Source organism: Aulonocara stuartgranti (assembly GCF_965226115.1).
Source record: "Aulonocara stuartgranti genome assembly, chromosome: 5".
In the NCBI taxonomy this organism is placed as follows: Eukaryota; Metazoa; Chordata; class Actinopteri; order Cichliformes; family Cichlidae; genus Aulonocara; species Aulonocara stuartgranti.
The window spans coordinates 13,945,263-13,959,300 of record NC_138943.1 but is presented as its reverse complement, the minus strand read 5'-3'; the positions used below and the strand labels follow the sequence as shown (position 1 = coordinate 13,959,300).

Here is a 14,038-nt window from a genome sequence, read left to right as displayed (position 1 = left end):
ACTGTCATATGCCAATGAGAAACACACCAATACCATTGATGTAAAAATACTGAAATTGTTACTTTACAGAATTGCTAGATGACCAGATGCTGGGGGCAGAGGAAGCATGTTCACTGCAGACCAAGTAACCCATATAGTCATTATGGCGATTGCAAATAATCCTATACTTGGAAATAAACACTTGTGTTTGTTTTGATGTACTTGAAGTTTGGATCCCTCTATGCTTATGGATCTATGACAGAAGTATGAGCTCAAACTGACATAGCCTACCTTGTGCACAGAGAAAGCAAAAGCCAGATGTGTTTTGTATTCATACCATCAGTGTGCAGTTGGCGCATTGTGTGCTTAGTAGATGATGGCTTGTGTGTACTGTTTGATACGGAAACACCATTTTTACGAAGGTGTGAAGAGTTAGTCTAGCTGTGTTTGCTTTTGCAAGAGAACTACAATGTTTTGATTATTGGGTGACAGGTTTTCTTATTTGTGTGAAGAGTTTTGCAAAATTAGCCAATAGTTACAAAAAATGTGCTTAAGCAATCAGAAAAAACTGTAATATCCACTAGATTTTACAGTTTTTTCTGATTGCTTAAGCACATTTTTTGTAACTATTGGCTAATTTTGCAAAACTCTACACACAAATAAAAAAACCTGTCACCCAATTATCAAAACATTGTAGTTCTCTTGCAAAAGCGACCACAGCTAGATTAACCCCTCACACCTTTGTAAAAATGGTGTTTTCGTATCAAACAGTACACACAAGCCATCATCTACTAAGCACACAATGCGCCAACTGCACACTGATGGTATGAATACAAAACACATCTGGCTTTCGCTTTCTCTGTGTACAGATGTCAATTTGAGGTCACACCTTTGTCATAGTGTCATGTAAACATACAAGGATCCAAACGTCAAGTATTGGTGTTTATTCACACTCATCAAAACCAAGACAAAGTCAGAACACAAAATAGGAATGCCACAAATAAAAGGAAAAAAAAAGACAATCAGCCTACATCATGTCGTCTTTCTGGGTCCGGCCACAAAATTTCGTCCACATCGCATGCGACATCCTCCAGTCCAAGGCACCGGGGAAAATATCTCCTTGCATGCCGTATCCAGGCCTGACATGATGCCTGGTCAATATCTCCACATGCCTCCTCCATTGCCTGTAAAAGGGCTACCTGTTGATGAGGATGACGGTCATACACTTTCCAGCGCCAGGCAGAGAAGAACTCCTCGATGGGATTCAAGAATGGAGAGTATGGAGGGAGGTTGAGTGCCATGAAGGATGGGTGGTCTGTAAACCAGTTGCGGACCAAAGCAGCCCTATGGAAACTAACATTGTCCCATATGATGACATATCGGGTCTGCTCTGGTCTCTGAACAGTGAGCATGTCATGCAAGGTGTCCAGGAATGCAATAATGTGTGCAGTGTTGTATGGGCCTATGGTTGCATGATGGTGAACAACACCATTTTGGCTTATAGCTGCACACATGGTTATGTTACCACCACGTTGTCCTGGGACATTGATGATGGCACGGTGTCCAATGATGTTCCTGCCACGTCTCCTGGTTTTACTGAGGTTAAAACCGGCCTCATCTACAAAAAGTAGCTCATGTCCCATTGCATCTGCTTCTAGTTCCATCACTCTCTGGACAAGACGAAACAAATGCAACACATCAGGCCCATGCACAGCACTACAGTATGCACTTCCAAATTCAGAACCAATGACACTAGCTTACCTGCACATAGTCATATCGCAGTTGCTTTACACGTTCTGTGTTTCTCTCGAAAGGAACTCTGTAAATTTGCTTCATTCTTATTCTGTGGCGCGCAAGTACACGACTTAGTGTAGAAATGCTTGCACTGTGTATATTTTGAAAGATGGTGTCATCATCCATTATGCGCTGCTGTATTTCATGCAGTCTTATTGCATTATTGGCAATCACCATGTTCACTATATGGGTCTCCTGCTCTGGAGTGAACATTCTGCCTCTGCCCCCAACATCTGGACGTCTAGCAATTCTGTAAAATAACAATTTCAGTATTTTTGCATGTATGGTACTGTTGTGTTTCTCATTAGAGTATGGCAGTGCTACAAAGTACTTACCGATTCTCATTTCGGAATGTCCTAATGATGCTTGCCACAGTGTAGCGGCTCAGTTTAGGCTGAACACGTTGGCCAGCTTCCCTCAGGGTCATCCCATGGTTGATAACATGGTCCACTATTGTAGCTCTGGTGTCATCAGTTATTCTGTTTTGTACTCTTCTTACCCTTCCTCTTTCCCCTCCTCGTCCTCTTCTTGCTCCTCCACGTCCTCTTCCTCCGTCCTCTTCTTGCTCCTCCACGTCCTCTTCCTCCAACCTCTTCACCTCCACGTCCTCTTCCTCCAACCTCTTCACCTCCACGTCCTCTTCCTCCAACCTCTTCACCTCCACGTCCTCTCCCTCGGCCTCCTCTGATTCTCACTCTTCTCGCTCTTACTGCTCCTTCCATTGTACTCCACATGGACAGCTTACCTGTGGCCTGTTCATAGTGCTTAGGCTGATTGCAAAGTGAACTAATTATCTAAAAAAGTTTTCACATGTGAAAGTGTGCCAGACAGTTGGCAAATTAGTGTTAATGATAGCCATACATGTGTATACTTTTGCTAGGAGTGTGTTGGAAATTTGGTAATTGAGTGTTGTGCAGTGAATTGTGCCTACAGTTTTGCAAAGTGTGTGTTACAAAATTGCAAACTGAGTGCAAAGCAGTTTTTGTGCTTTTAGTTTTGCAAACTCAGTGAGTGGTTTTGCTATAAGTCTGAATAGTTTTAGAAATTGTGCTACAGGAATCACAGTTTGGGTTTAGGCATTCGGAAAAAACTGTAAAAACGCCAAACCAAAAACTATACATGTTTTCATACACCCAGTGTCTCTTGTTTGTTTCTATGGAAATTGATAAATGCTGTAAATGTCAAAGCGACATTTCCTCTGGACAGAAATGTCTCCCTCTGGATCCTGGTGTACAAGCTTAAAAGGAAGTCTGAAACAACCACACACAAAAAACAACATGCACAAAAAAACATGTAATGCACATTATGGATAATGAGTACCAAATGTACTTTTATTGCTCTGAGGCCAGAAAAGTCACTGCCGCTGGATCCTCCGGGGTGTCCTTTGTTTGAAGTTGCGCTGTGTTTTTGTGCTCAGTCCCTGTCATTTGGATCAAAGACAAGATTACTGAGAGGTATTAGCTCATCATTACACTAATGCATGATTTCTTATCTGTAATTTTGTTTTTCTGTCTTTGTATATTCTCTGACAGGCCTGTTTCATATCACTTAATCACATTTTGGCTGACCTGCTCTGTCTTAGAAGTCATTGTTTTCTCAGGGTTTTTTTTTGTGTTTGTTTTCAGTCACCAAAGATTTTCCACCGCTCAAATTTTGATATTTGCAATATTGCAATATTGATACCTCTTTCATAAATGATGAACTTCACAGAGCTTTGGTTCTAATGTACTATGCCATGTTATGCACATGGGTATATAAGCTGAATTTTTTATAAGTGAGCCCTGAACAGCATTCGTATGCATGTTCATCCGTGACTGTCTATCAGCGCCTGATGTGAGTACTTAATTAGAAAGGGTAGGACAAAGTGACACCAACTGTTTCTCAAGATAAGTTTTTGTTTGCTTCGAGCACAACATTATGCTGCTGATATGCCGATGTCTATGTATTTGAAATGATTTGATTCACAGCAATTTTTTTTTTAGCTATGACTTTTCAAAGTTAAAGTGTTCTCGAGGCTCTTTGCCATCTGTGCCTGATTGATGGTTGGGTGGATTTGAAGTCACATAAGGCTACCAAGAAAGTTACCAATCACAACACAGCCATCTACCTGATCCATCTGTGTGTCAAACCCCAGCACTGAACCCATGTTACACACATGTTACGCACAAGGCCCTGTTCCTTAAAGGGAAAGGCTGGGTCAGCAGAAAGCGAATCAGAGCTCATGAGTTAAACATGAGCATCGCGTGCATGTTGTCACATGGATAAATGAAAGCTTGACTAGACGAATCTCGAGTGATCCTTCAAAGCATCGGTTTTCAACTCTCAGCATGTCAGTTGGTGATATTTAAATGTGTCAGGGGAAGCACGTGTTTCCACTTGTGAGCAGTCTTTAGAAAAAGGTAAGCTAGCGAGTCGCTTCTAAGCTTTACATCCATACAAATGCCCTGCCGGCCATATGGGGAAAGGAGTGGTTTTGATCTTCTGTTTGTCCTTTAAGCGCATTGTTACAGCTCTACAGCAGTAAAAAGGAGGTTGTGTGGAAAGGTTCAGCGTATAGCAAAATCGGATTTGTTTTCACTTAAATGCTTGTACAAATATATACATCCTCGTACATACACATGTACCACATACTTACTCATACCAGTGACTTTGCATGACTTTCTGATGAATTATGCAGCCATCAAAGTGGCACAGCACACAGGATCACTGAATTTATTAACAAGCAGTGTAGACTGAGCTGTGTTAACCACCCAACATCTTGGAAACTCACAAGCAGGTCATTTTGTGTTTGTGACCTTGGTGGATTCTTAATTCAGACGTGTAGAGCGGGCATGAAACTGTCTCCTTCACCTCCCATAACACTGAATAATTAAACTCTGAGCTTTTAGGGATGAACATCATGTGGCAGAGGAGACAGGGAGCAAAGGGAGAGAGGAGAAGTGGCTGGTGGGAAAGGCTTAGATGGCTTCAGGGTGGAGGGGTGGAGATGAATTGAGAAGAGTGTTGCTGTTGTTTCTTGTTTTTGTTGTTGTTGTTATTTTCCATTAAGAGCATGTTTTTGTTATAATTCTAGTAGTGACATGTTTAATTGAGGAACTAGCATGTTTAAAAGAACACGGGATCGTAATGTGAGTCTCCAGCAGAGATTAAAGATGTTCTGTGCATTCCATGGTTTGTATTAGTGTCGGCAGTTTAACGCTGCACCTGTTGTGGCTTTAGCAGGCCTACTGTGTGCCGGTGCTTCACTCCCACCGATTCAGCTGCCATCCATTTCTCCTGAGAAACCAGCCCACGCAGCAATTAACTACACAGCTATAAAAGCTGAGAAGACGAGCTGCCCGGTTTCAGAGTGTGAGTGCCAGCTTCAGTACTGTGGTGAGCTTGAGGTGTGTTTCTAAACTGCTAGTGAGTAGCTGTGTTTGTTTGCCTGTAGAGTTTTCCACAGTAGTGCGCTTTGCTTCAGTGCTTTGAGCAGCTGTGAGCAGCAGTTACCTTTTGTTAGTAGAAGTGCTTTTCAATGAACCATTTGTTAACACCTTGGGCTTGCTAATATTTTGTTGTTAGACTGACATAAAATGATACATGTATTTGTGTTGCATACAAATGTTCATTATTTGGATCTTAAATTAATTCTTGTTTGGATTCTGGGCACTTCTGAATTTCAAAGATGCCAACTGACAGATAGATATGTTTTTTTTATTAACTCTTTATAGTGAAACAAAACGCTGGGATAAACACACTGACACAAATAACCACTTATATCTACATATCTTTACATATGTATTGTAACCCATGTCCAAAAAACATGTAACAGAAATTTAGTTTCTCTTGTGCTCTTGTGGGCTTCCCGCATAGCTTCATCTTCTATTTCTGGGAGTCTTGTTCTGACCACATTTACTAGTTTTCCTTATTTGCACTGTAGCTCTCATTACAGTTTTTTCTGAATGCTTAAACCCTAACTGTGATTCCTGTAGCACAATCTCTAAAACTATTCAGACTTATAGCAAAACCACTCACTGAGTTTGCAAAACTAAAAGCACAAAAACTGCTTTGCACTCAGTTTGCAATTTTGTAACACACACTTTGCAAAACTGTAGGCACAATTCACTGCACAACACTCAATTACCAAATTTCCAACACACTCCTAGCAAAAGTATACACATGTATGGCTATCATTAACACTAATTTGCCAACTGTCTGGCACACTTTCACATGTGAAAACTTTTTTAGATAATTAGTTCACTTTGCAATCAGCCTAAGCACTATAATACAGGTAAGCTGTGTGTGCAGAGTACAATGGAGGGAGCAGGAAGAGTGAGAAGTAGAGGAGGCCGAGGAAGAGGACGTGGAGGTGAAGAAGTAGGATGAAGAGGACGACAAGGACAAGGAGGAGCAAGAAGAAGACGAGGAGGGGGGAGAGGAAGATGAGGAGGGGGGAGAGGAAGGGTAGGAAGAGTAAGAAATAGAATTGCTGATGACATCAGAGCTACAATAGTGGACCATGTAATCAACCATGGAATGACCCTGAGGGAAGCTGGCCAACGGGTCCAGCCTAACTCGAGCTGCTACACTGTAGCAAGTACCATAAGGACATCTTGAAATGAGAATCGGTTAGTACAGTCACTTCGCACAAAGATTTGTAGCACTGCCATATGCCAATGAGAAACACACCAATACCATAGATGTAAAAATACTGAAATTGTACTTTACAGAATTGCTAGATGACCAGATGCTGGGGGCAGAGGAAGCATGTTCACTGCAGACCAAGTAACCCATATAGTCATTATGGCGATTGCAAATAATCCTATACTTGGAAATAAACACTTGTGTTTGTTTTGATGTGTTTGAATAAACAGCAGTACTTGAAGTTTGGATCCCTCTATGCTTATGGATCTATAACAGAAGTATGAGCTCAAACTGACATAGCCTACCTTGTGCACAGAGAAAGCAAAAGCCAGATGTGTTTTGTATTCATACCATCAGTGTGCAGTTGGCGCATTGTGTGCTTAGTAGATGATGGCTTGTGTGTACTGTTTGATACGGAAACACCATTTTTACGAAGGTGTGAAGAGTTAATCTAGCTGTGTTTGCTTTTGCAAGAGAACTACAATGTTTTGATTATTGGGTGACAGGTTTTCTTATTTGTGTGAAGAGTTTTGCAAAATTAGCCAATAGTTACAAAAAATGTGCTTAAGCAATCAGAAAAAACTGTAAATAATGGTGATTTGCAGAAATATTAAATCCACTGGACTTCAAAACTATAGAGGAAATCCAGCTGTGTCTTGCTCTCCTGCCCACTGATGCACTTTCAACTTGAACCTATTAGACCTCCACCCATGTAGGACTGAACAGGTGAGTTTTAAATGTAACAGTCACAGAGCAAACTGAAGCTGAGAGCAGAATGAACCACCACTGTGATGTGCTGGTTGTTTCCATTACACGGAGCATTATTGCTGTCACGGTCTATTTGCCTCACCTGTTCGCACACATACTCTAACACACACTCTGCCCCTCAGGCCACAGTGCTTATAAAGATTAAAGGCTTAAATGCAACTGACAGACAGAGAAACAGAATGGTTTGATACATAAATACAGAGGGTGGACATCATTAGTAGAATAATCAAAACACCCTCATTTTTTATTCTAATACTGCACATAAATTAACTGTGTATATATTCTAAAAACACCATGGGTCTTTAGTTACCATAGTGCTGTTGTTACTGGCCGGTAAACCCATGTATTGTAAACCCATTATAAATCCACTGAGTAATAATTTCTGACTTCTGGGAATTTCTGCTAATAAACTAAAAAAATGTTCTCGATTGTAGTATTTTCTCCAGAGCTCAGAAATGGCAGAAAATCATAGAAAAGAAGAAGAAGGAATCCGATTTCAAAGCAATTTGCATTATTCATCAACACCTACTACAAACTGCTGGAGGGAAGGCTCCGGGTTTATAATGAGAATATTACTTAAAGAATAATGCAACTTACCATATGCTGCAACTTTTCCAAAGAACAGCTTGAGCCGATGAAGTAAAGTCTAAGGTCAGCCTTTCCTTCCTCGCATATCTCCTCTTAACTCAATGTCTTTATAACTACATTATAATTTCTGTATGGACGGAAAGAGTTCGGTGGTTAGCACTTTTGCCTCAGAGCACGAAGCTTCAGAGTCCAGAGAGTACATAGCCTCAGGTTCAGTTTCAGCTGAGATGGGCTCCAACTTCCCATAACCATAGTTAGATAAACAGTTAAGAAAAATGATGAACAGGCAGATGACAGATGTAGAGGGATTTACAGCAACAAATGTTACTGTAGGTTGTAATAATCTCTAGAAGCCTTTGGGGTTCGTTTTTTTTCATACGACTGTTAGAGTGCAGAAAGTGTCAGTCACTTTTTTGTAAGCATTAGGGAGAAACTGATGCAAGAGAACACTGTTGGCTGAAATTTATATCCCATTAATACAAAAGTTGATAATATAATACTGTATAAACACTGGAAACGGGTACATCAGTGAGACAGCTCAGGCTGAGTTGGTTTGGACGTGTGAAAAGGAGGAATACTGCATATATTGGATAAAGGATCTTGAATATGGAGCTGCCAGGAAGGAAGAAAAGAAGAAGACCACAGTGGAGGTTCAAGGATGTAGTGGAGGAGGTCATGCTGAGTGTTGCAGTAGGGGCAGGTGATTCACTGAGGTGACCATTAACAGGAGCAGCTGAAAGATATAACTGCTCACTTTTACCAATCATCATTCACAAATACTGAATTTTCTGGTAACTGTTTTCTGCAGTTGATTGTGCAGTGTCAATCTCGTGCTGGTTTTTGACTACACAGAATCAACCTGATCAAAGCCCAGTTAAGATGGTTTAGGTTGCGGCCGGCAGTGGGTGACACAGTGTGTCATAAAACATTAAAACATGGATGTTGCATCTGGGAGGTCACAGCACGGGTGGAGTCGTACCTGACTGCTCTCTCAAGTCTGGCATGGTTGACCAGTATGAGCACAGAGCGCTCTGCCAAACGCCTTTTTTCCTACCACTCACCTACGTACAACTGCAAGAACTGGTGAAGCAAAAAATGAATAACGCTTCCAGTGTGTGTTAGTCAGAACTGTGAAATTGAGTAACACAACACAGCCAGTGTTGTATACACCCCTAAAGTTGCCATTGTCTGTTTACATTAAAGTCTTGTAAGCATGATTGATCAATGGGTAATGTTTAGTCTGTCACATCTCTCAGACATGTAAAGGGATGTAATAATTAGATGAGATACAATGACCACTGATTACCTTCATGTACTTCATAATATAATGGAATGGAGAGTACACATTCTTTAGGACTCACGAAAGAAATCGTAATTAGAAACAATGAGAAACATTGCTTTGCCCTCCTCTGCATCTTCTCAGAGCTTTCCAAATTTATTTTGCTATGCCCCCAAGGTGGAACGAGTGCTGTAATTGGTGAGAACTGTCCCATTTACACACTTAGGCGCACAGCAGGAAGGAGGAAGCTGCTGTGATGTCGATAGCGATTACAGCTACAGGTTAAATCTCCTGAGCCGCAGATCGACCGAAGCTCTCTGCTGACTGTTGTCACCTTAAATGCAATCCGACAAGAATGAGCAGCAAAGGAGAGAAAGACAAAGTTTTACCATGCAGCTGCCACAGTTTGGTCTCTGCTGCTTTCTGTGCTAAGAGAATAAAAAAATGAAAGGAGTCATGTTCAGACAGTCAGCTGAAATCTGTTTCATCTGCACATCAGGTATTTATTTAATTTTGCATTATACATCATAACCAGATCACTGTTTACTTTGCAGCTTAACACAGACATAAACAAACCATAACATGTAGATTGATATTTAGCAATTTCAGGTCGAAGAAGTACGGTTACTTCCTTTAATACTTCCTTACATAAATAAAAGAGCAAAAGCATAAAGGGTCATATTTTTCTGATCACTCTTTGCATGCAAATAATTATCATGAGCACATCTATAATGATAAAAGCCCCATCCGTATATGAAGATCAACATTTGGGTAAAATAAATGAAGCTAAAAAACCTTTTACATGGAACATGACTAATGTACCCCTCTGCTGTTACACCCATTCTTTAAGCAAGAATGGTTTCCTGCTGTATGTAGCAGACTGCAGTGTGGCATAAGCGAGCCAGGTGGGGAACACTTTGACCACACATTGGTGGACATACATGCACATGACCAATAGAAATGCAGAGTGACAGGAGTGGGCATTTATAGCACACATAAAAACCATGAGTGATCATAAAAACTTTTTTGGGGGTCCCCTCAAACCTAGTAGTCAGTGCAGTGCATAATACATTTTATTGTGAAAGGGCTTTAATGCTGACATCCCTTAAACCTGCATTAATGGGTGCCAAACAAGTCGTCTTGCTGCGTCAGGAAAATAACCCTCTCACTAATTAAAAGAAATGAAATCTTATTATTGAATATAGCATAATGCTCCTTTTGCTTATTGGATAAGCAGAAGAAAATTGATGGAGTTTGTCATGTATTATATTATTAGGTTTGCTTCAGTCCACCAAACAATGATAGTTGTTACATCCTTATTTATAGAATCTATGGTACAATTGCAAGAGGTTCCTGACGGGTTACTGGTCGCACAGGATCAACAGCCAGGTCTACATTCTTTCTGCTGGGATCATTGCTAATCCATGAAGTGTGTCAAAGTGAAAGAAGAAAGATTATTGTCAACAACGACCATCACACACGTTACATAACTACATGGAGAGGACGTTGTGATATCTTTAGAGGGTGTGGATTCACTGAGTTAAAATATGGAAACTGTGTCTCAGTAAAAGTGTGTCTGAAGGTGTGTATGTGTGTGTCAGTATCAGGATCAGAGAATGACAGTTTTCCTTTGGCCCAGTCCAGATGAACTCTGATCCTCTGAAATCTCTTTCTTATTGAGAGAACAGTTGGGGGGCCGTCACTGGAGTTTGCTGTGTACTCACCATCACAGAAAACAAGTTTTAATAAGTTACATTTTTTGTCTTCACTGTTGGCAGATCTCGAAAAGACTCCTAGTGCCCAGACTGGACTGTCTCCAACTTCAGCATCCCAGCTGTGAATATCTGAGTTGAAGCCCTCAGAGCCGAGGACGGAAGGATAGAGATAAATCCTTTCAGGGTTTTCGGGAACCTTCTGTTTCCTTGCACGTCTCACACTGGTTAGATTTTCAGACAAGACGAGATCTGGATGAGCAGTGTTTGGATCCAAAATCACAGGAGTATATGAAATAATGTCCTTCATGTTGCTCCAGATGTTGAAGGACAAGTTACCCAGGTGTTCAGCAACATCAATCAGAGCACCTGAGACCAGTTGAGGAACATCAAGCACGGATAGCTGCTGGACTCTTTTCACTGCAGCTTTGTAGTTGTGTAGGAAAGAGATGTCTTCAGCTCTCACCTCCCTCTCTGTGGCTCTGATTGTGCCTGAAAGATCTGCAATCTTTCTGCTCAGAGTTTCAATCTTTACCTTCATCTTCTGACTCTTTTGCTTCTCTTCATCTTTTAGAGCAGCAATCCTGGCATCCTCTTCGTTTTGTAGAAACTGGCGAAGCCTCGTAAACTGCTGCTTAATCTGCTTTTCTGTCTCCTGGGTTTGAACACTAATGTGTTCTGCAGTTTGCACACATTTCCCTTTAACTTCCTCGTAGAGCTTCAGTTTCTCCTTTAAAGGCTTCAGACATTCCTGGAGCTCCTGTTTGTGAGTGTGCGCAGCTTCATTGATGGGGCTGAATCTGTGGTTGACGTGCACTGCTGAATCTCGACAGACAACACACGCTGGCTCCTGATGGTCCAGACAGAAGAGCCTGAGATTCTCAGAATGCACAGTGCAAAGTGTCTGGGAACCTCTTGAAGCTCTCTGTTCTGTGTTCTGTAAATACGCCTCACATAGGTTCTTCAAAGCCAGGTTACGGGGTGGATTACTCTGTAAAGATATCGTCTTACAAACCGGACATTGCTTTATTGGTTTGTCAAGCCACCATCTCTGCAGACAGGCTTTACAAAAGCTGTGGCTGCATGACAAGATAACAGGATCTTCAAAGATGTCATGGCAGACGGGACAGGAGAGATGGTCTTCTGACTGTGTGGTCATTTTCTCTCTGAAAGACGCTTTAAGCAGAGCAGATACACAGATAAAAAAAATCTTAAAGTTCCTTTACCCACCTAATCTTTTTCCCCCCTCAATGACCTCCACAAACATTCTAGTACTCACAGTATCAGGCGCTCTTTTCTGCAGCTCGTTTCCAGAGCAGACTTCGTAGTTTATGCTGATAGCGAAAGTAATTATCTGTCAATGTGTGTCTGTATTCTCTGCACAACTGCTCACATGAATCTGTGAATTCACTTTTATTGGTTGCCTCAGGTCGAGTAAGTCAGCAATGGGGTGGAGTTTTATTTCACCCTGTTGTTCTGGCTTTGTCCTTTTGCTGATGCTTTCACAGATGAGGAAACCCAGCTTTTGTGCTCTGGTACAACTGCAATGGTGGAAAAAAATCCCACTGATGATGCAGAGGCCTCAAAAATGCATAAAATCTCATGTATCAAATATGTTACACATCACAATAGATAGATGTATGTGTAATATTTCTTTGCTACGCTTCTTTCTACTTCCTGATACAAATATAGCACTTTCCATTTATTTTAAAGCTTTGAAAACATATATCTACAAATTTATTGTGCTGCTATAATATAAATAAAGCTGCCCTGCAGTATATAAATAATTAAAATGATCCACTTTATATACAAATTAATTAATTAATATGTTTGATCTGTTGTATTGTATAAGAGTATGCATGCTTTTAAGATTTTTTTTGCTTTAAGAGTACTTTTACTTTAGATACTTCAACTCTATTTTGATGCTAAAACATACTTTGACTTTACTACAAATATGAATTTTATTTATATTTATTCATATTTAATTTATAAATAAACTTATAATAAAACTATATTCTTATAAATAAACACTGCTGCTGTAATGGAATCTGAAGATTCATGTAAATTCATGCATTGAAACATTACGATTATTCTGACGGACAGTTGTTAGTTAAGATAGCTGTAATTGTAACTTGTGCATGTTCTGACTTTTCTATTCACTTGTAATTTAAACAAAGAGAACAATGCTCTCTTTACCTTGACTGTAGTAGATAAAGGGCAATGATTTGTCAGTTCGTCAGTTAGGGCTTGGTTACTGGTTACTCGGGACCAGCTGCCAACTCTACATTCTTTTAAGCTTCGCCTCTAGAGCATCTGTAATTTTACAAGCAGATTTACAAACTTAAACTACGTCCACAAGACCCGTTGACACCTTGTAATACAAAACATAACGTAAATAAGAAAAATATAATTAATCTGTCACACACCGAGACCTTTTTCAAATTCACTCTGGCTATAAACAAGTTACAAAACTCATTAGTTCTTACAGTTTTTGCCCGTTGCTTGAACACATTTGGCAAAACGTCGCTCATTGTGCCAAAACTCTAAACACAAGTAAACACGACACAACACTGGGAAATATACCATACACATCTGTGCCAAAATGAAACTCCACTCCCAAAACCTAAACTCTGCTGTCAAAACCTAACATTCCTCTGTCAAAATGTAACTCTGTTGACAAAATGACACATACTTGCATCATATGCAAACACTTACAGATCAGGGGGAACACACTAGTCTTCTTTACATAAAACACTGCAGTCCTTGATTTCCATTGTTTATTCAGAAGGCATATTTACAGGAGACACATTTCCAAACAACCAAAAACGCAAATAGACCTACTCAATAGTGTACATCGCAGTACCATGAATTCAGATAAAGCAAAAAAAAAAAACCACAACACAATAATACTGCAATAGAAAAAACACTATACTGTAAACACAAAAAACCATGACAATTGTGCATAAGTGGGCTCATGGATCCCGCCGTCTGTTGGGGTCTGGCCACAGGACCTCATCAACATCGCAAGCAGTGTCCTCTCCCGCTGGGCACCGGGGAAAATATCCTCTTGCATGTCGAAACCATCCATGGATTGCTGTCACCTGAATGTCGCCACAGGCCTGTTCCATTGCCTGCAGAAGAGGCATGCAGGCATGTAGTTGGCGGTCATATACACGTCATCTCCAAGCCTAAAAAAACCCTCAATAGGGTTTAAAAATGGTGAGTAAGGGGGCAAGTATACCACTTCAAATTGATTGTGGTTGGAGAACCAGGCCTGGACCAGAGCAGCCCG

General features: G+C 40.6%; 2 protein-coding genes across 2 annotated transcripts; both read right to left on the bottom strand.

Moving 5' to 3' along the window:
• Positions 1 to 908: 908 nt before the first annotated feature.
• Positions 909 to 8,759, bottom strand: LOC309707397 (uncharacterized protein; the record flags this gene model as incomplete). Its single annotated transcript, XM_082534705.1, has 4 exons — positions 909 to 1,649; positions 1,741 to 2,023; positions 2,109 to 2,457; positions 8,735 to 8,759. The coding sequence occupies 4 exons, from the start codon at positions 8,757 to 8,759 to the stop codon at positions 1,002 to 1,004; spliced, it is 1,305 nt and encodes a 434-aa protein (XP_082390831.1). The 3' UTR covers positions 909 to 1,001.
• Positions 8,760 to 9,581: 822 nt separating this feature from the next.
• Positions 9,582 to 12,664, bottom strand: LOC309706102 (nuclear factor 7, ovary-like). The gene is made up of 2 exons (XM_082532337.1): positions 12,026 to 12,664; positions 9,582 to 11,922 (listed from the first exon to the last, which is right to left on the bottom strand). Exon 2 carries the CDS (start codon positions 11,903 to 11,905, stop codon positions 10,517 to 10,519), a length of 1,389 nt encoding a protein of 462 aa, XP_082388463.1. The 5' UTR covers positions 11,906 to 11,922; positions 12,026 to 12,664; the 3' UTR covers positions 9,582 to 10,516.
• Between the last annotated feature and the right edge of the window lie 1,374 nt (positions 12,665 to 14,038).